The sequence below is a fragment of the Oryzias melastigma genome, linkage group LG9, assembly GCF_002922805.2.
Source record: "Oryzias melastigma strain HK-1 linkage group LG9, ASM292280v2, whole genome shotgun sequence".
Lineage (NCBI taxonomy): Eukaryota > Metazoa > Chordata > Actinopteri > Beloniformes > Adrianichthyidae > Oryzias > Oryzias melastigma.
This window is the reverse complement of record NC_050520.1, coordinates 7288409-7309127: the sequence shown is the minus strand read 5'-3', so window position 1 is coordinate 7309127 and position 20719 is coordinate 7288409. Positions and strand designations below refer to the sequence as shown.

General features: G+C 37.2%; 1 protein-coding gene across 1 annotated transcript in view; it reads left to right on the top strand.

Annotated features, from left to right (window-relative positions):
* zgc:63587 (uncharacterized protein LOC393431 homolog) overlaps positions 1-20719 on the top strand; it is a 23276-nt gene extending 2557 nt beyond the window's left edge. Inside the window, exons 2-12 of the mRNA XM_024274759.2 lie at positions 3171-3226; positions 3513-3612; positions 3689-3775; positions 4127-4250; positions 5302-5436; positions 5961-6078; positions 16919-17020; positions 17102-17247; positions 17371-17454; positions 17539-17596; positions 19693-20719. Of these exons, the coding sequence (XP_024130527.1) occupies positions 3200-3226; positions 3513-3612; positions 3689-3775; positions 4127-4250; positions 5302-5436; positions 5961-6078; positions 16919-17020; positions 17102-17247; positions 17371-17454; positions 17539-17596; positions 19693-19758 (1047 nt within the window). The 5' untranslated portion in view covers positions 3171-3199 and the 3' untranslated portion in view covers positions 19759-20719. The remainder of the gene's footprint in view (positions 1-3170; positions 3227-3512; positions 3613-3688; positions 3776-4126; positions 4251-5301; positions 5437-5960; positions 6079-16918; positions 17021-17101; positions 17248-17370; positions 17455-17538; positions 17597-19692) is intronic.

The window sequence follows — 20719 nt, the reverse complement described above, 5'->3', positions numbered from 1 at the left end:
GGCTTTTCGACAAGCTCACTCATGTTTACTGAGAATAGTTGCCCCTAGAAACATAACTCAGATTGACTTGGACCAATCACTGCCATCTTTCTCCAAATGGCTGTGCCCATATTCTGGAAATATGGCAATTAAACTGGCTTAATTTTCAGGAACCAGAAGTAGGGCATTTTCTAGGGGTGACGTCACACTTGATTTGTCCAGTGATTATACAATCTATGGTTGGAACCAGAAGAAAGTCATTTTCTTAGGGTGACGTCACACTCACTCAGTCCAGTTCTCATATACAGTCAGCGGCTTAGAATACTTTTTCGTGAAGTCTAACATAAACCTTTTTTTATTTTTTACTGCTTCTACTGCTGACTTTTTTTGGCTCCTCTTCTTTTCATGTAATGAAAGGAAATAAAAGTACTGTGATCCACATAATCCCAGATCATAGAAACATTGGATCCTCCTTAGATGATTTTCTCCCACACTAGGTCACTTTTAGTGGCAGTCATAATAACTGTTGACTCTCAGGTGTCACTTTAAATCTTTTAACTGCCACACAGCATTTGTGGAAGTGGTATCAGGAGTAGATTTTGTTACTGTTCCTCATGGATTCCCTTTGTTTTAGCAACTTCCTGCTCTGCTCATCATAAACAGCCCTTTCCTGTACTTTACTTTTCAGAGTTCTTGCTTGTTTATAGTCTAGACTAAAAACTATGACTGATTCTTCTCACAACTACAAACTTTTGGTGTTTATTTCCTTCAAGAAGGAAAATCTGATTTATTAACATCTTAAATTTGAAAGGACTTTGTTGTCATTTGCTGTTAGCTCAGTTCTTTTTAAACTGAATGAACCAAAACTACAGTGAATAGGATTTTTGCCTCTGTTTCCAATTTGTCCATAAAGTACTTTAAGTAGAGCAGGTGCTTGGACGTTGGTGCAGTTTGGACGTGGTTCTACATCTACAGCCCTTTTGTGGCTTCACACAATAAATCAACTGTAAACTTGTGTTTCGTGCCAAGAACTGTGGCTTTTTTAATGTGACGTTTTTCCCTTTTGCTCAAAAGTGTTTAATCTCTCTCAAGTCAGTCCCATTGATGGCTACGAGTGTAAGCAGCTCAGCAGTCTGGACCATTAAATGGCCATTATTAAGACAGCATTATTGAAGTGTGCCTCCTGCCTGTCTGTCCTGTCGTGTTGTCTTTGTGAGATTACAACTGCGTTATTGGAGCAGTTTTAATTAATCTGCTGTCGGTCCAATGTCGGTTCCCACAGAGCTAGAAGAGGAATAACATGCGGTATGTGTGTGGGTTTGTTGCACATGAATAGTCTCGTGTGGGCTGTAGCTTTACCCTGAAGTCCATTAACAATGAAAACACATCATTGTGTTTGATGTGTTTTTAGGCCCGAACCCAATGGTTAGACAGCAGTAGTACCAGGCAGTGAGTCTGCTGGTTAGCACACTACTCTCTTTGGGCTTTGGAACCAAATTCTTCCTTCACTTTCTGATTAAAATTACATTTTTCTGAGATTTTATGAAGCCACATGACTGAGTGTGTAGATCTGTTGTTATTAGTGTGATTAAAAAACAGCAAAAATCTATTTGGATGAATGGAGATCATAAATCATGTTGATAATTTTAGCTCAGCAGTTCCTCCTAACAGTTATGACTCATGTTAGTGTTGTCTCTATTGTTGCTTGATGGTTGCTGACAACGCCTCATAGACTTTCCATTATTTTTTGATTGGGCTGCCCATTTGCATTGGCCTTTTGAACCCTAAATTATCCATGTGTCCTCTTGATATCCTGCATGTGGTCGGTCTTGAAATATAGTCAGGAGCGAGGCGCGTGTTCTTCCTCCTCCCTCATCTGAGCTTCCCTATATAGGAAAGTCTTCAGGAACCAAAAAGATAAACAGCTATTGTTCTCTGTGCGGTTCCCAGTGAAATCATCCTGCCAGTATGAGGGATCCCTGCCCACTTTTATCTAAACGCAGAGCTGCACCTCGAATCACTTTATCGTAAGCTTAAGAGTGGCAAATGCTGCCCCAAGCATCTGTGAAGGTGTCTTTTCACACATGCTCTTAGCGAGTGATCGCATCAGGTTCCCATGCCACCTTTTTCCCCAGTGGTCATTATATAATCACAGTGCATCTCTGTTTGGCACCTCACTGCGCCTCCTTTGTATTCTTATCACACCCCTGTTGTCAAGCGCCACTGTGATGGCGTTGTAATGGAGCCAGCTCTTCCTGCTCACTCGTCATGTCGAGAATTCACTCATCAAGCTTTTTTTTTTTGGTTGTAGTGGCGCTCAAAGTCAGAAATCATTTTTGCAGTTTGAAAGAGTGAGTTCCCCGAAGCGATCAGTAGCCTCTGTGTTTGTCTGGAACGTATCTCTTTTTCTCCTGGGAGTTGTAGACTGCATGTATTTATGTTTAGTCCCCCCCCCTTTTTTTTGCACGCAATGAATCTAATTGTCCAAGTATGATTTGAGCTTTCTCCCTCTGAGCTCAGACCAACAAGCCCAAGCCTGAAACACGGTCTGGAAGTCTGTGTTTCATCATTTTTGTAACTATTATCACATCAAGTCTTGCTGAAACTAAACAAGGAATAATTAAACTTGTTAAAGTCCCACTCTGATTATCTTTTGATCTATTTTAAAAGCGTTCCTATTAGTCTTTTAATGGCAATTATGCAGTTTTTTAGCCAAAAAAAACTTGTGTCATTTCTAGGATGTAGTTTCTACAGTCCATTTGAAATTCAGTTACGGTTGGAACTGTTGGCATGGAGCAACCCCGCCCCCCTTCCTATTAGTTCTATGTCTCCCACTAACCTACAGCCCCTCAGACCCCCTGAGCTAACATTACTGGTGCAAAAAAATGGAAAGCAATATTGGAGCTATCTAGCCATATAGTTTTGAGCCAGATGCCAGCGCAGACGAAAAAATTCAAGATATAACATGAATCTAGTCATCTACAAGTGGATGGATCAGACTGGAGCTTGTGGCCCGCCCAGTGTATTTGTGACGTCACTACTACCTCTCTTTTTAAAACATTTTTTCATCTGCTTTTGATTTACAATTCAAATAAAGAAATACTCAGAAATGCTATTCTAATCTTAATTTTAAAGAGCTACTTGTTTGATCTGTTGAATCTTTTTTTCATTTTTGTTATTCCTATCTGCAGGGTTGTCAGACATCCTGTAAACAGAAGTGATGTCTCAGTCTGGAGAAAAAGGGAAGGTGAGTGACAGCTTGCCTCTGAAATGAGATAATTCAGGAAATATTTCTTACAAAATACTTCTGTCTGAAAACTTTTGGTATTTTCTGTCTCATTCTGTGTCATATTTCTGGAATTTTTAAATCTCACTCTCCCAGTTTCATGCAGCTACAAAGGCCTAAACATCAATTTGAAAGCATTGTCTGCCAAATATTTTAACTATTCCCTCCTATGTCAGGAACTTTATAGATTTATAATGTATATATTTTAAAAAATATAATAGCTACATGTTTTCTTTCTTTGCCACAGTTACCAGATGCTACAGGCTATGTTGGTTTTGCAAACCTTCCAAACCAAGTGCATCGAAAGTCAGTGAAAAAGGGCTTTGAGTTCACTTTAATGGTTGTAGGTGAGTGATTGTCTTTTCAGAACTTACGTTTTTGTTTTTAAACTTGCTGATATTCTCCTGTTTTCCTGTGTTTCAGGAGAGTCTGGTTTAGGCAAATCAACCCTCATAAACAGCCTTTTTCTGACTGACCTGTACCCTGAACGCTACATCCCTGGAGCTGCAGGTACGCTATGAATCACACTGTAATAATGGAGAAATGTCTCCAGCAGAGCTTTGTTTCCGAAGGGGAATGTTGGGAATGCTGTAAACTCCAAATATGACCCTGCCTTCTTATGACTTGACAAAGATTGGGATTTATCCAGGCTTAAAAAACAATCATCTGAGGCCTCTCTGGTCATTTATTATGAGAAGAAAACACACATCCCTTTTTAAATGACGCAGTTTATAATTTAACGGTTTTAATTTAAATCCACCCATGTGAAGTATTTCAGTGCTTTGTCTAACTTGTCTAGTTAGACTAAGATTTCCATGTAATATTCTTGTAATATCAGTGTTGACGTCTTTGAATCCCCAGAAAAGATCGAGAGGACCGTGCAGATTGAGGCCTCGACTGTGGAGATTGAGGAGAGGGGAGTGAAGCTCCGCCTCACTGTGGTCGACACTCCTGGATACGGGGACGCCATCAACAGTCAGGACTGGTGCGTTGATGTCATGTGGTGGCGACGCAGCCTGTGTATTATTCTTTCTTTTTTTCCTCAGGTTTCATCAAGTTTTTGGGTTGGCACCAAAAGTAAAAGACCAATAACTAGTTTTCATGATCCTGAGCAAATATTGTTTTTGTAGGCTTAAACACCGGAGATGCAGTTCCGGTGTTGACACTCTTTGATTTAAAGTAACTCTTTGGCCATTTGTGCAATAAATTTAATACCAATAGCTTCTGAAAGAGGAGAAAAACAGCTTTGGGCTGATGTGCAACTCTTCACAGTAGTAAAGCGATATTAGGTCAATTATACAAATAGTAATTCAAAGCGTCTGTGTTATTTCCTGTTGCCAGGGACAGCTCTCCGATCATCTTTTAAAGTAATTAAAATGTGTTCTCAGTGGTCTTTTAATTATGATATGCCATTTTCAGCCAAAATTAAGGACACAGTTTCTCCACAGCAGCAATAGTTCACTAGAAATTCATCTCTGAGTTGTGTGCAGGACAGTTGGCGCAAAGCAACCCCGCCCCTCTTTCCACCTCATTGCCAAGAGTTCGGAGCAGGGAGCTTCTGGGCAGCATATTTTCTGTTACAAAAAAAAGTATTTTTCTAGGCTGCATTTTTGTGTCTACTCCTGATTCACAACAATTTGAATAATATAAACTACTTCTTAAAGAATGACAGACTTTTTGATTTTTGCTATAAAAAAACTGCATAATCATGATAGAAAGACCTCTGGGAATGAATTTTAAATAGAAAAAAATCTAGTTGGAGTGGGACTTGTTCAGATTTGCCTTTTCCGTGTTTCCTCTCTAAACTTTAGAAGAATTAAAGTATTTTTTTTATCTTTAGTTTTTTTTCTAATCATAATAGGCTATTTGCACATAAAACTACTCATATGAAATCCCAGGCAGCATAAAAAAAACTGGTTCATTTTTCAAAGGGTTTGCAACTTCCTTTTTACATGACCTGTTAAACCAGCTTCGTACTACATTTCATTGTAATTGTATTCTTAAATTGCAATCTGATGTTTCTTTTTGTGTTTTAGTTTCAAGACAATAATTCAGTACATTGACAATCAGTTTGAGCGCTACCTCCACGACGAAAGTGGGCTGAACCGGAGGCACATAGTGGACAACAGGGTGCACTGCTGCTTTTATTTTATTTCTCCATTTGGACATGGGTAATTACTCACTTTCATAAAAATTAAACATACCTTTTTTTCTTCATTTTTAAAAATAAGATACTGTGGTCCCCTGCTGTATTGCTATTCATTTTTTTGCTTTTTTTTTTTAATTTTGTATGCTTTTAAACATATTTTTTACAGCACATTGTGTTCTGCATCCTGATTGGTTGTAGACCATTGCTAATCCCTGAATAGAGTCAATCTCCTGTACAGAATGCGTTCAGTTTGCCAAATCTGCATAAATCTACAATCTTTGTTTTCATTTTTCAGTACAGAACTTTTTTCTGTAAAGTTTTGAGAGTTTAAACGAAAAAGGAAAGTATACAAATGTTCCTCTGTTTGGGAAAAGTGTATTAAGTGTGTAGGGAGGCTTTTCTGTTTGTCAGTCTTAGTCATAATCTATAATATTTGTAAAAAAAATAAAGATTTTGCCTATTGCAGGATATTTTTAGAACAAGCAGTAAACAAGGGATGATTTAAGTATATATCCTCATTTAACATAATTTTTTTTTTTAAATCAGCCTGACACCTTTGGATGTGGAGTTCATGAAAGCAATCCACAGCAAAGTCAACATAGTCCCAGTCATTGCAAAGGCCGACACGCTGACACTAAAGGAGAGGGATCGCCTGAAGAGAAGGGTTGGTTTGACATTTCTTTTCCTCATTTTCATCTTCCTTAAGCTTATTTTAATGGCTGCTGCGAGGTTTAACCTCTACACATACTCCCATCACAATACCAGCTACAGTATCTGCGCTTATTAGGCATCTGCATGGTCATGTGAGGAAGCACATGCTCTTCTTAACTGCACTGATGTGTCGCTTCATTTACTCTGTGTTTTTAATGGCACTAACACATTGTTGGAGAGGTCGCGAAAGGGCAGCAGAACAGAGGAAACGGTAGGAGGTGAGATGTAGGAAAAGTCTTGTGAACACAATAAAGATGAAACGCACCTGATCCTGCCTTTACCCATCCCAGACACTTCCTGTTGGAGCCGCTCCAAGTGTCTGTTAGCCTGCACGCTCCTCAGCTTCCAGCTTTCCAGAGAGGAAAAGACAGAGTATCACCTCTCATTATACACACTTAACAGCACTGTGTTCACCTGATAACCTCATGGGTGTGTGTTTAGTCATGCCTTTTCCTTTTTTTGTCTCTTGAGCTTCCCCTTTTCTGTGTTTACTTTTACTTTTTATGTTGCTCCGCAACTTAAAACCATCACTATAGTCTGATTAACCGTTGTTTTTGTTGATTTTTTTTAGAAATTGGTTAGAAAAACTATAAATTAGTCTCTTAAAATGTCTTTTTTTCACATTTTTACATTTAAAACCATCCATTTAGACAGGAACGGTTAACTGGAAGATAAAGACATAACCACTGGTTACAGTGCTTGTTCAGAAGCACGTGGCCATTGAGCCAGGCTTAAGATACAAACATCTTTCTTTTTTCGCCTCAGCTTTTCACACCGTCTTAATTGGAAATCTCCACCTTCTCTGCATGCCCAGACCTCCTGCTCGCCTTTCATTCAGGTCTTGGAGCCAGTGGTCTGGCAGGCGACAGTCGGCTGATGAGGGCAGCTCTTCACTTTTTCTCTTACTCACTTCAAATCTGCCTCTTTAAAAGGTCACTCTGGACACATTCCTAGCTTTAAAATCTTGACATTGTTGTCAGTAAACTGTGGGTTTTATAGGAGCACATTTATGTGCATTCACCTCTGTTCTGTAAAAAAGGAGAAATTCCTCTGCCGTTTCCTTTAACACATTTGATTGCACTCCACAGTTTTGTTTTATGTTGTGACTTCCCTCAAAACGTCTAAGTGTTCCTCTGGCACAAATCATCAGCTATCCTGTGTTTCTTTGTGGGTTTTTAATCCAACTGGCAGCTTTCCTAAGAGTACTAGCTTCTTTTTTTTATCCTGACAGGCTTTAGTGAATTTACTGTAAATATGTGGCCAGTAGCAGCCCTGTCATTTCAGCGAGATAAAAAGAATGAAAATATTTAATCAGTGTCACCCTGAGCTGACCTCTTTTAGGCTTAAATATCAGCAACACCATCTATGCTACAGTCTTTTTCCCCACTAACTATTCCTCTAAAAGACATTTCCTATTGTATACTAAGCAGCAATTAGCTGGAGACATCGACAGAACTCACTCAGTACTTCACACACATCCATAAATACACACCCACAAATCTATTACATCCAGAACAGAAAAACATTTCATTTTTCAACAGAAAAATTGTTTATTCAAAAATGTTTAGCATCTCAAACCAGCAACTTTCTAGGTTGTTTTCCAGAATAACAGAAGGTTAGTTAAGATATCCTGACTTAAAACCCACTCAAATCAACTTTGAAACTATTTTAAAAGCATTTCTAGTTGTCTTTTAATAACCATTATGGTGTTTTAAGACAAAATCAAAAACAATGTGTCGTTTTCAGTTTCTACAGAGGAGTTGTAGTTCATTAGGAAATCACCTCTGAGCTGTGGGCGGGACCGTTGATGCAGAGCAATCCCGGCCCTTTCCCCGTTGCTAGGAGCTCAGAGCAGGGAGTTGTGGTCCGCCCAGCGTATTTTCTACATCCCAAATAAGCTCTTTCAAACAGCATTGTTGGGTCTGCTCCTGATTCACAACAATTTCAATAAATACATTTAATCTTGAGCTTAATTTTATCAATATTTGTCATCCCATCATTAGAAAAATGACACCAACAAATGTTACAGTTTCATTGTCATGGTTCTTTAAATGTCTCATCTGAAGTGTAGAACTTTTGTTGGAATTGGTTTATTTCAAGCAATCAAAACGAAAACTTTCAAGCAATCCATAATTTGATGCCTAATAATTCTGTTTTTGACGTGGCTTTGTGTGGATGTAAACCACCGTTAATTGTTTGTGTATTATTCTTGCTTTGATTGCTTGTAATAAACCATTTCTAATCTAATCTAATCTAATCTAATCTGAAACTATAAAAGACAACCAACAGAAAAATGTAGGATAATTTGTCATGAATTGATTTGAAAATAAAAACATTAAAAGAAGACAAATAAATAAACACACCAACATAAACATACACACCTTCACACATATACAGGAAGTTTTAACAGGAGAACATCAGATCTTCCTGTTTCTTCCTTTTAAATTATAAACACTCTTGTCATGATTTGCTTTAGCGTGATGAATAGTCAATTAGTTCTGTTATGAAATGCACTGTTAAAGATTTGCACTTATTTTAACCTCTTGGTGCCTGAAACGATTTCCAAGTATAAAAAATAAATATTCTTAAACGACCTTTCCATTTAAGGTGATTGGATGAGATTTAATAGTATATTCCCAATGTGTGTCATATGGCTTGAAAGCGTTACAATAACTGTTTTACCAGGTAAATAAAGGGTTTTTATGAGTAACAGGTAAAATAGTAAAACGCAATTTCTTATCACACTTTAAATAAGCTAACTTTATTTTTATTTTAAGATCAAAGTACTATTTAAAAATAAGTTTCATTCTGACCTCACCGACTTTAAAATATTTAAAAAAACACACATAATCTTGTTATCCTTCCAATCAGGAAGTCATTAAATAAATCTCACATGTTTTGTTTTCTGTGATTTGCATTTCCCTCTAAAACTTGAGACTATAACTAAGGCTCAAAATGTGTTTTACTTATTAAATTGTACAGCTATTACTATAGAGAAGGGGAATTTTCACTTTTAGGGAGTATGTTTTAGCACAGATCGGAGGGATGAATGGATGGATAACTTATTTCATCTCCGAAGGGCAAGAAAGAAGCAACATACGACATGACAAAAAAAATAAAAAAAAGTGTGTGAAACAATAAATAAAATGAATAAAATAGAATAAAATTGTTAATTAAGTAAAAGTTGGTACCTTCCTGTGTTCGAGTGTAGCCACTCTGATTTAAAAGCTTTATAGCACAAGGAATAAAAGATGTTGTGTACCTGTTTGTTTTTCTTGCTGGGAGAATAAAACGACGGTCAGACGGTAACATTAAAAAACTGGAGGAAGGATGTGTTTGTGTGTTTTAAAATAAAGTTTCTTGCTTTCTGAACCACGTGCCTCCACAAGGAGTTCAAACTCTTCTGTTGAATACCAGTGATTTTGGAACAGACTTTAACAATCTTATTTAGCCGGTTTTTGTCTTTAACAAACAGGCCACCAAACCAGCAAACATAGGAAAGCATTAAAAGACTCTTGATTAAAGACTGATAAAACATGCACAAGATTTTGCTACAAACTTTAAAAGAGGCTAGCCATCTTAGCAGGTGTATTTTTTGATGCACTAAAGCTATATTCTTTAAAATACCATGAAGCTATTTAACCTGATGGTGGCAGACATTGTAAATGAGTTGTTTTAACTCTTTGCTCCAATTAATCTGCCACTGTGCATAAATGGAAGATGTCACAGAAATGATAGTCTGAGTAAAGTCGCTGAGAAGCCGACACTGGCATCAGTGGCTTTGATCTGAGCGGTTGAAGTGACTCTTGGGTTTACGTGCTCAATCCTTGTATCACAGAACGGTTTACTGAAGTGTGGCTCCAGGCTTTTCCTTTTGAGCTCAGAGCACCAGCAGCCAAAAAGCTGCCAGAAAGCACAGCGTTGAAGGATGATGTATAACTCTGTGTTTTTCCTTCACAATTTATTAGCTTGTATTGTGCAGGAAACTTTCTCACAGCTAAGAACCTTCCGCCTCCCAGAATTTCCCCCTCCTCACACACACCTCTTCCTCAAGGCTCGTCCATTCCTTTCTTTTATTATTAGGAGGAAGCAGCTTGTATAGAACAATATACATTTCCTGCAATGTGTCAATACTGCTTTATTGTCATGACTCTTGCGTCTCACTCAGGTCTTCCTCTCCAGCAGTAACTGTTTACACATCCACCTCACGTTGTCTCCGTCTTGTTCTTGCTTTATATTATATGTGCTTTGATACTAATTTCCTTTACTTGGGGTGGTGGTCTCTCTGGGTCATAAGTTGCCCTGAGGAGGGTATATTGAGGGACTGATCCTCTTAGTGTGGGACCTTACAGTCATATCCTGTACGGCTCTTTAATCTCAACACTCTTTATTAGTTTTTTTGTGGTTCAGAAGCAGAGCAGTGGGCTGGACAGCTGCTTTTAACTTGAATTGTGATGCAAGCCATAAAAGTGAAGATGTCTGATTAAATCCTAAGCAAAAAAAAAGATTATCCTGTTCTTGGGATAAACTTAAAAACACAATCATTAATTTATTTATCAAGAAACCACACACTATGCAAACAGAGTAGTTAACTGCTCTCGTTTCAAACTAATTCAAAAAGTCAATTTACTGAATTTTTGTTGTTGACACATTTAATAAATTGACTCAATTGTTTTTTTTCCCTATTTTTTTGTTCTTTGTATGAAGATTAAAGAGTTCTCCAGAGCTAGTTTAATTTCTTTCTCTCATTGACTGTATATAAGAACTGGACTGAGTTCTCAGTTCTGTTCTCATAGAAAACGGGTGACATCACCCATAAAAAATGGCTTAGTTCCAGCTCTAACAATGAGAGTTAATGAGGGTTAGCAAGAACATGTTAAAAAAGGTATTTGAGCAAGAATGGGTATTCCGTTGAATATAATGACTCCGTATTAGCTGTTTATTTTTCAATGGATACTTTTGGGATTTTGGCTTCTTGAACCCAGCAGACACTTATTGTTTGAAACACCAGGGGAAGAATATCTTAGTCCAGCTCTCATGTACAGTCAATGGTCTCTCTTCTACTCTTTTTTCAAACTTGGCCTTTGTCTTGTTGATCCTTTTAACCTTTTGAATCCATTTGATATATTTTTAGCTTATCTTGCTTTGTGTTTTTCAACATATGTTTATCTAAAAGCTTGTAGTTGCCACAATATTAGTGCTCCTTTTAAGTCTGTAACATTGACTGTACATGACAACTGGACTGAGTGCCTCCCCTCAATCCAAATAGGAAGTACCCAAACTAACTCCTCATTGGTGAGAGTAGTTACCATATAAACACTGATTTATCTGGATCGTTAGGAAAAAGGCGACAGACTTAATTTAATAATTTAATTTAAATAATTTAATTTAATAAGAGAATAACATGTATATAAACAGCTTCTTCTTCCAATACTGGAGTAAAAAAATGTATTTGCTAGCATTAAATGTACCCGGATTATATATAAGGAGGTTTTCTCATCAATATTTGACATCATTTACACTCCTCAATGAGTCTAGATGTTTTTTTTCCCATCAGAATTCTTTGGAATGTTCTGGAGAGCAGCTGCATCACCGTCAAGAATATATATCAAAAATATATTTAGTAGTTTTAATTTTTTGTCCATCTATATTGAAACAAAGTAGTCAAAGCTGAAGTTTAACCTGCAAAGTTTTAGCTGTTTGTTTGACAGTGTTCATAATAAGTTAGAGGTTTAAAACTCTTTGACCATCACACTTTCTGAAGAAAGTTGAATGGCGATGACTTCACTCCTTGTTGCTCCTTCGCGAGTCCTCAGGCCGGCTGTGCCCGGCTCTTTTCCTCCCAGTGTTTCAAACACGCGGCTATATTTATTTTTCTGCCCTCCTGCGGTCATTGTACCAGGGCACGTTTCAAGTCTCTACTGATTTTGAAACAATAAATATCCATTTTCCTCTCACGGACCAAGCGCCGCCAACGTCACACCACCTTCTGTTCTCAAGGAAAGAAAGCACAGCCTGACCGCTGCTAATTAGTCTGTTGGGTTTTGACTTTGAAGGCCTCACATCCAATTGAAAGAACTTTTTTGTGGGTGAAACTCACACTGTCCTTTTCTAATTCTCTGTTAAATACCAGATTACACCGACAGTTCAATAGTTTTCCTGTGCTCTTTGATCAGAGAGGTGGGTGGTCCTGACTGTACTAATACCTCACAAAACAATGGCACTGTGGGGGGGTTTGTGAGGATCATTGTTGCTCATGCAGGGGCCTTCATGTTACCATGGTTGGAGGACTTCCTTGGTCATTTCCAGTGCGAACAAGTGCATCTGCGTTGGTTTGAATGGGTCCAGAGAGCACGCTCATGTGCAGATCGGCTGAGGACGTGAGCGGTCTCATGACCTCCTTTGATGGGTCGTTCTCCATCTTTGGTCATTCACAAACCTCTTGGTGTTGCAAATCTCCATGAGCAAATCATACAAACTCTTTTTTTTTTCTCGTAAAGCCAGATTATGGTAGTTTAGAAAGTATGTGAAAGCATGTGTATTTGTGCAGGAGGGTTGAGCTCTAAAGCCCCATTGTTGGGGCTCCATCACCCCTGTCAGGCGGCGCTCAGCCGTTTGGTTTAGAAAGGTGTTTCCTGGCAGGACAGAAGTATTTGTTTGTACCGTCAGAGTAACATTTTCAAGTTAGAAACTCACATAAAATGTTTCCTTTTTTAAACTATGCTCCCAGAAACCTCAGATTTCTTCTATAGTCCAGTAGTTTGTTTAAATTTCTTGAATTATTACCTAAATAAGTTCAGTAGTTAATATTATTCATCCAATCTACAGTATTTGAAGTGTTTTGACTGGATTTTAAATTTAAACTGTTAAATTAGATTAAAAAAAAAAACTTTTTTTGTTTTTTTACTTATCGGTTATTAAAATATGACCACATCTGTAGTGAATGTGTGTGTTAATGTTCTTACAGTTTGTCATTTTATAAGTATTTGTTGTGTTTGCTCATAAATTACTGTTTTTCTTCAAAAGCTATGAACCGCATAAGCAACTTTTGAAAATGTATGGAAAACGGCAAAAAAGTATATATATATATATATATATACATTTTACGTTTGCTGTTTATAACCGTTTGACATTTTATTACATTTAGTTTGCATCTTTCACAGCTGAAACCTTTTATGAAATTGACCTATTGAAATCTGTAATTACATCTGTCAATTCCTCTACTTTAAATGTTTTTTGAATATATTTTCGTGTTAAGGTTAAAGCATGGAGGTATGAGAAAGTTGCAGTTTGGCTTCACTGGGATTTATTAAGATCAGAGAAATCACTGTGACTTTAATAAATTCTTCAGCCTTTGGGAAAAAAAAGGCCCCCTTCTATTTAACTGGATACTCTCCACGTGTTTTGTGTCCCAAATATTTGTTTACTTTTAATTTTAATTATAACATTTTAACCCATTTATGCTTGATTTTTTTTTTAATTAAAATTACACTTCGCTGTTTGTTGCACTCAAGGTAATAGTAAATTAAGTGGATTAAATGGTATGTTGTGAATTAGCGACATATGGTGTGAAAACAGAAAATAACACAGAGATGCCGACTAAAAAAGATTGCAGAATATAAATTTTAGCTGCTTTTTTTGCCTCAAAAAACAACTTTATTCTAATTTAATTCATACTTCATATGGTCATTTCATGCTTTAAAAGCTTTTATTTTTTCTAAGATTTCTCAGCGACATTGTTTTTTGTGACGGGCCACTTAGTGGACGTTTTTGGAAGACGTACAAGAGAACTTTCTGACTGTAAAGTTATGTTTTTGTGTCTTTTCTCTCCTCTGTGTGCGGCTTGTTTGTTGCCTTGTCATCATGTTTGTTTTGCACAAAGAGAAATTGTTCAGCAGGTGTTTTGAGTCACTCATATTTTTGTGGGTTTGCTTACGAAAAATGACAAATCATGAAAATATTGTTCTCTTGGCAGGTCGTCGCGGTGAAAACGTTAAGTCCTCTAATGACCGGTTTTCCCCTGGTCTCATTATGATTGGATGTTTTGGTTCAAATAGCTGCTTATTTGCAGGAAAATCTGCTTAGCCACCTCTCTTACTGCATCACCTGTGTCATTACGGCTATGTTTAGGCCTGCAGGTGTGCTATTTTAGTCCACGCAAAACCATATTTCTATTCCTAGAAGTAGGTTAGTCTGACTCCTCTGTGGGAGTCTGGCGAGATTTTTGCGTTCACCTGATTTATGACCCACTTTCTACCTGGACGGAACCACCTTCTTTCCCACACATCTGTCATAACTGCTCGATTCGGGGCAGAACTCTTCGGTTTCGTCCACTGAGCACCGTGGCAGGTGTGGTACCGCAGAACCCGGCAGCCAACGATAACAGTGCAGATGGATGTGGGGCGTATAATGGGCCTGACAGGATGGTCATAAAACCAGAATGACTTCTACTGCACACATTCCTGTGCCAACTAAAATATACAATCATGTGGAGGAGAGTCTGATGTAACATTAGGAATTAAAGCCTACATTGTGTACAGTAAATCAAGAGGAGACAACAGGGATTTGGAGCAGGCGGTGATTTTGACATCTCGTGATCCCGGAGAGGTCTTGATTATAGGTGTCAGGCCATACTAAGAGCATGGTATGGGGCCGAATTATTGCGGTAAACACCCATTTTGGATTAGCCGGGTCTGGAAACAGATGGTTCAGACAAAGGACTTATGTGTCTGCAACAACCTGATGAAGGTTCAAGATATTTTAATGGTAGTTTGCTCTGAGAAACGGCACTTTTCCATCGTGGAAACCTTCTTCTGCTTGTCACTTCTCAGTCGGACGCTTCCTGTTTGATCGCATTTCTGAATTTATTTCTATGTTATCTGTGGATTTGTTGTTTGTGTCATTTTTTCCTGTCATTGTGCTGCACGCATTTATTTTCCTACTCGCCGTACAGTTTCCCAAAATTCTTTCATGCGCCGCCCCGCCACAGTTGTGTTTACCCAGCGTCCATGTTGGAAGCTCCTGTATGCCTGAGTGCTTTAGAAGAGAAGGGGGGGTCGGCTCTGGTCCGGTGTCACGCTCCCCACCAAGTCCTGTATAAAGCCTGTTTGTTTTTAGATCCGCACCACAACAATACCCGAGTCTCTCCGCACACACCCTGAGCACAGAGCTCACTGAGAAAACAAGCAACAGCCATAACAAGGAGCCAAACGGAGCGCCGTAGGAAAGCCTGCGCTCACTTCCCAAACCGCCGGCTGACTCATTGCTCTGCCATTATAGCACATGAAAGTCTCCCAAAAAAACACTTGACATTTTTTGGCTGCATTACATACGATTTTATTGTGTACATTTATAAAAGAAAAAAATAGTTCTCTGGAAAACAAAGGGAAAAATGAGACTTTGAAGTTTAGAAAAACAAATCCTGACATATTTCCCCAAGGAACCAAAGAAAAAAGCACCTTTTGTTTCAACTTGTTTCTTCAACGGTCAAAGAGTAAAAACGGAGGGCCAGAATTCTTGTTTCAGATTTTTTTTGAACAGCACACTGTTATTTTTCACCTGCTCCTTGTCTCACTCCCCCTTTTTTCCTCCCTGGGGAACTTTAATTAAATGCGTTGCTGCAACAACAGGCGCTCGCTCACACCCTACTGTTACTGTATGCAGTGATCAGCCTTTTGGGTCAGGGTCAAACCGGCTGTTCTGCCCTAATTCTGAGGAAACGGGGAAGGTTTTAGGAAGAAGTTAGGGTAATTGTGAAAGTGTACATCTGGGAATATTGGCGGAATTGATCATTAATAGTTGGTGCTCAAGGCTGTTGCAGCCATTTACGTTCTGATGTTTTGTCAAAACGCCAAATTTTAGAAAGCATGAAATTAACTGGACACCAAATTTTGGTCCTAATAGCTCCTGTGTGGAGTGCTACAACAAGTAAGTTTTATCTCAAATATTATTTTTTTAAAATACTATTTCATTGAATTGTATGATGTGGCCTATGTAACTATGCAGTCAGAAAAAGAAATTACTTGCACCCAATTTTGTCTGCCATCACTACTACGGTAATTAAAAAAAAGTACAATACAATACTTATACAATATACAATACAACACATAATATAGAGCATATGACTAGACGGACTGAAATTGTACAAATTCACTCATACTTCCCATTTTTAATCATCAAATATGACGTCATTCATTTGCCAAAGTTTAAACCTAATAATATGCACATTTTACAAAGGTTAAATATATGAATCCACTGTGTTCCGATGGCAAAATCTTGGATAATTTACAAAGAATTGTTTTTCTTAAATGACAAATCATTCAAACGCAATGCATTGTGGTCCATATTTACCAGTCTAGTGAGAATCATTACATTAGTTTTTCGCAGAGACTTTTTGAAAATTTCCAGAGCACTGGATTTTAAAATTGCAGATTTAGAAAGCCTGAGAAAATGGCAAACGCTCTATAAAGTGCACCAAGTAGTGAGTGAATATGAACAAGGTGTATAGCAGTATTGTCGCTTGTAACAGCATTTTATAGTCCATGTAAAATTATTTCACAAGACTAAAAACTATATATATATTTGACAACACAAACCAAGCAGATTGTTTTATTATTTAGGGATGGATCTGGGAATAAAATGTGTCCTAATTATCAGCAACTTTTTTTATTTTTGTTTGCTCCGGCTCTTAAAATGACAAACACTCCTTTACAGTTTTCAAGAGGTGGATGCTCTTGTCTTGGAGGGAACCCTTGAGGTCTTGACTCTGTGTTTTCCTGCTCTTCCCGTCTTAGATCCTGGATGAGATCGCTGAGCATGGCATCAAAATCTACCAGCTTCCAGATGCGGACTCTGACGAGGACGAAGAGTTCAAGGAGCAGACGAGAGTCCTCAAGGTGAAGGGAGATGCCCTCCCCATTTATACTTCTCTGATTTTTATTTCCACTGCTTCTCACTCTTCGTAATTCTTCTCCAAGGCAAGTATTCCCTTCGCTGTGATCGGCTCCAACCAGCTGATCGAGGTGAAGGGGAAGAAGATCCGAGGTCGTCTGTACCCATGGGGAGTCGTAGAAGTCGAGAATCCTGAACACAATGACTTCCTTAAACTACGCACCATGCTTGTGTGAGTCTTTTTGCAAGTATATAAGTATTTTTATAAAGATTTTTTAAGAAGCCCTGTAAAGAAAAGGAGCAAAGTGTGCTTCTACTGCCCTCTAGTGGGTAAACTCTGACCTGATTCTTTCAGCACTCACATGCAAGACCTCCAGGAGGTAACTCAAGACCTACACTACGAGAACTTCCGATCCGAGAGGTTGAAGAAGGCGGGCCGGTGAGATTCTGCATAGAAATCAATACAAGGATGTCTTTATATTAGGGAAGGTTGATGAGCAACGCCTGTTTGTTTCCCCTGCAGAGCGGTGGACGAGGACGTCATGGACAAAGACCAGATTCTGCTGCAGAAGGAGTTGGAGGTAAGAACCCAAAAGTCACAACAATATTGTATAAAACTTTATTTTTATCTTCTCTGAGAAAAAAAAATTAAACAAATGTTTTCTTTATTTTGCCTGATTTTGAATTAAATCTCAACCTTCTTTTCATTTATACTTGCAAACCAGTCAACTTTTTTCAAAAAATAGATTTTTTTTTAACACAATGGACTGGGCTGGGACCTTCATGTCATTGTGTTTCCTGGCTGTTCTTGATTGGTGTGCTTGTGTTGTGGCTCCATCAAGATTGCACATGTTTAATTTACAGCTGTTTATAAACAATTCAACAAGATATGACATCACTTCCTTTCCAAACGTCATGGTTTTATGGTGGGAATGATCTCAGTAACGTTTTTTTGCGCTGAAATCCCCCTTTTTCTCTACTTTTCATCATTTTTTTTCCCAGAATTATTCTGCTTTTATGTCAATTTATCTGTTTTATCATATCTCCTTACAATATTGCTAACAGTTTCCTTAACCCTAGAACACTTTCGCTATAAAAAGTTACACCATCACTTTTGCCGTGTAATTTTTGCCTGATATAATATACCCAATAAAAAGAATTGGTCCTACAAAATGGATCAAAATATGACAACATATGACAAATTAGAGTAGTTTTATTTTATTTTCAAATGTAGTATATGGAACAAAATGGAAAATAAAAACAGGAAGATCCTAAAAATTATGCTTGAAAATGACGGAAAAATTAGAAATTAGAGGAAATAATTCCTAAAAAAGAAAATAATGATACTGTAGACTTAACCTTCGGTCCACCCATTCCTGAGACATGTAAAGTTTACCCAGGGACCCATGGCATTCAGATAAATGCAACATATTGAGAATCATGTCAATACTTTTGCTTTGGGTAAAAAACACCCATCGATAGTGCTCTAGAGTTAAAGAAAAATAAGAGGAATATATATATTTTATATAAATATCTAGAGGCATGTTTATGCAAGTTCTCTAAATATTAAACTAGCACAATTCATTTTGATAAAACTGTGCTGCACCAGTGTAGCTGTTCTAGAGTTAATTGTCTAAAATTAAAGCATATTATAGAAAACTATTCCTCTGAATTCTCAAATGCAGTAAAATGTTAGTTATTCTCATTCAAACTCTTTAAATATACAAGAACCCCAAAAGATTAAAATATACCTTTTTTTTTATTCCTAGCTGAAATTAGAATAAAAGTCCAGAAGTAAAATATTTGAAGTTACTGGAAGGTCTCCTAATGCAATTGTAGCAAAAGAGGCACAAAACAGTGATGTTTACTCCCTACTTAAAATATATGAAATGTAATTACATTTTGAAGATAAAAATGAGACTAAATAAGTTGTTAAAACATAATAATAGAGAATGAAACCTGATGGTGCTGATGGGTAATTTTTTTAAAACTTTTTTCCATGTTTATTTTTTTCCAATTTTATAGTTAAAGTTACAGGAAAAAATATTTTTTTATGCAAAGAAGAACCTTCCATTTAAGTTGAGACACAAATATGGCTGTAAACTATTCAAGCATTCTTGGAATTGTTGCAAGAAAACAATTCAGCAAAAATATCACTAATCTTTAAAAATAAAACAGCATTAAGATGAAAGATTTTTATTTAATTCTTGATGGTTTAATTTGATTTAAAAAAAAAAGTTTTTTTAATTGAGTCAAATGGTAAACATGGCTGGAATTCAGAGTTCATGAATTCATGAACTTTTTGCTTTATTAAAGAAAACTCACTTTCATGAAGTTACATTTGTAGCCACTAGATGGCAGTAGATATTTGAGAATTTCAAATGAAGTTGGATTTTTAGTGTCATCTGTAAAGTTATTAGTAAACTTTAATCGATTGTAATAATGCAAAAAAGTTACTATATTCCCCATTTATCTAATTAGCTTTAAATTTTATTGATCTGTATTTGACAATTTTAGTTGAAATAACTTTATTGTTCTGTCACAAGTGCACAAAACACATTTTATTTCTCAGCACAATAACTTTGGTTGAGTGTAAAATTATTTATTTTGATCATCTGTTAATTGGGAAAATTATATATGATTTATTAATGTTTTACATGTTCCTTCCTCTCTGCAGTTGAGGCGCATGCAGGAGATGATTGCTCAGATGCAGGCACAAATGAAGATGAAGTCAGACGAGTGAAAGAGTCTGATCCACACGGGAGCGTGGTCATCCCCATCACCCAACGCACACATTTCTATAGCATACCCATCCACACAGACACACTCCTGGTCATAGTCTCTCCTCCGGTCCAGTGGGGAGCCCAGGTTTCCCAATCACATATTTATCTACACAGTGCCACTCCCTCTCCTAAATCTCCACCCATCATCTGTCATTCTCCACTCAGAGCTCCACAAACTAGTCAGACAGGACCAGATACCAGTTTTACATGGAATACTGTTGGAGTTTCATGGCTATTTATGTACTTTATGTACGATGGTTTTCATTATTGCCAGTAATAACGGTACGAGTAGGGTTTGCCATCTTGCTAGTTTGCAAAAATGTGTGAACTGCGACTTATTTTGATGTTTCAGGTCAGAAGATCCTAATTTTTATATATATATATACTTTGGTTTTTACTAATATCTTTCTCGACTAATTTTACAGCCCATAATATTTACCTCTGAATGCCACGAGTGCTTGTTTGCTTTAATCTGAGTAAGAGACAGTTTGGAAATGTTTAAATCTAGGATGATTAAGCCATTTTTTTCTATTTGTTTGTGGTTGTTTTGTATTTGACCAACTGCTGAACTTATCCAGTTTATTTTTTTTTTAATTTAGAGTAAACTATAATATTAGTGCCAAATTGCAAAGTGAACTATTGTTTACTTCATTTAAGTCCTCTAATCTACTTTAAATACTTCATGTGTGCAGTTTTCCAACATACTTTGTATTTTTTCACATTTTTAAAATGGTGTAGAAAACAAATGTCCCACATTAAAGACATCCCTTCCATTTTTTTTGAGTAGTTGACTAAACATTGTGTATTGTCTATGACAGGCCACTGATATTGTTTAGTTTTGGTCTTTTTAAGAACATTTGGTTTCTTACCCATGTGTCAGTAAAAGGTTTTGGAAATAAAACTATTATTAAAGATTGACAA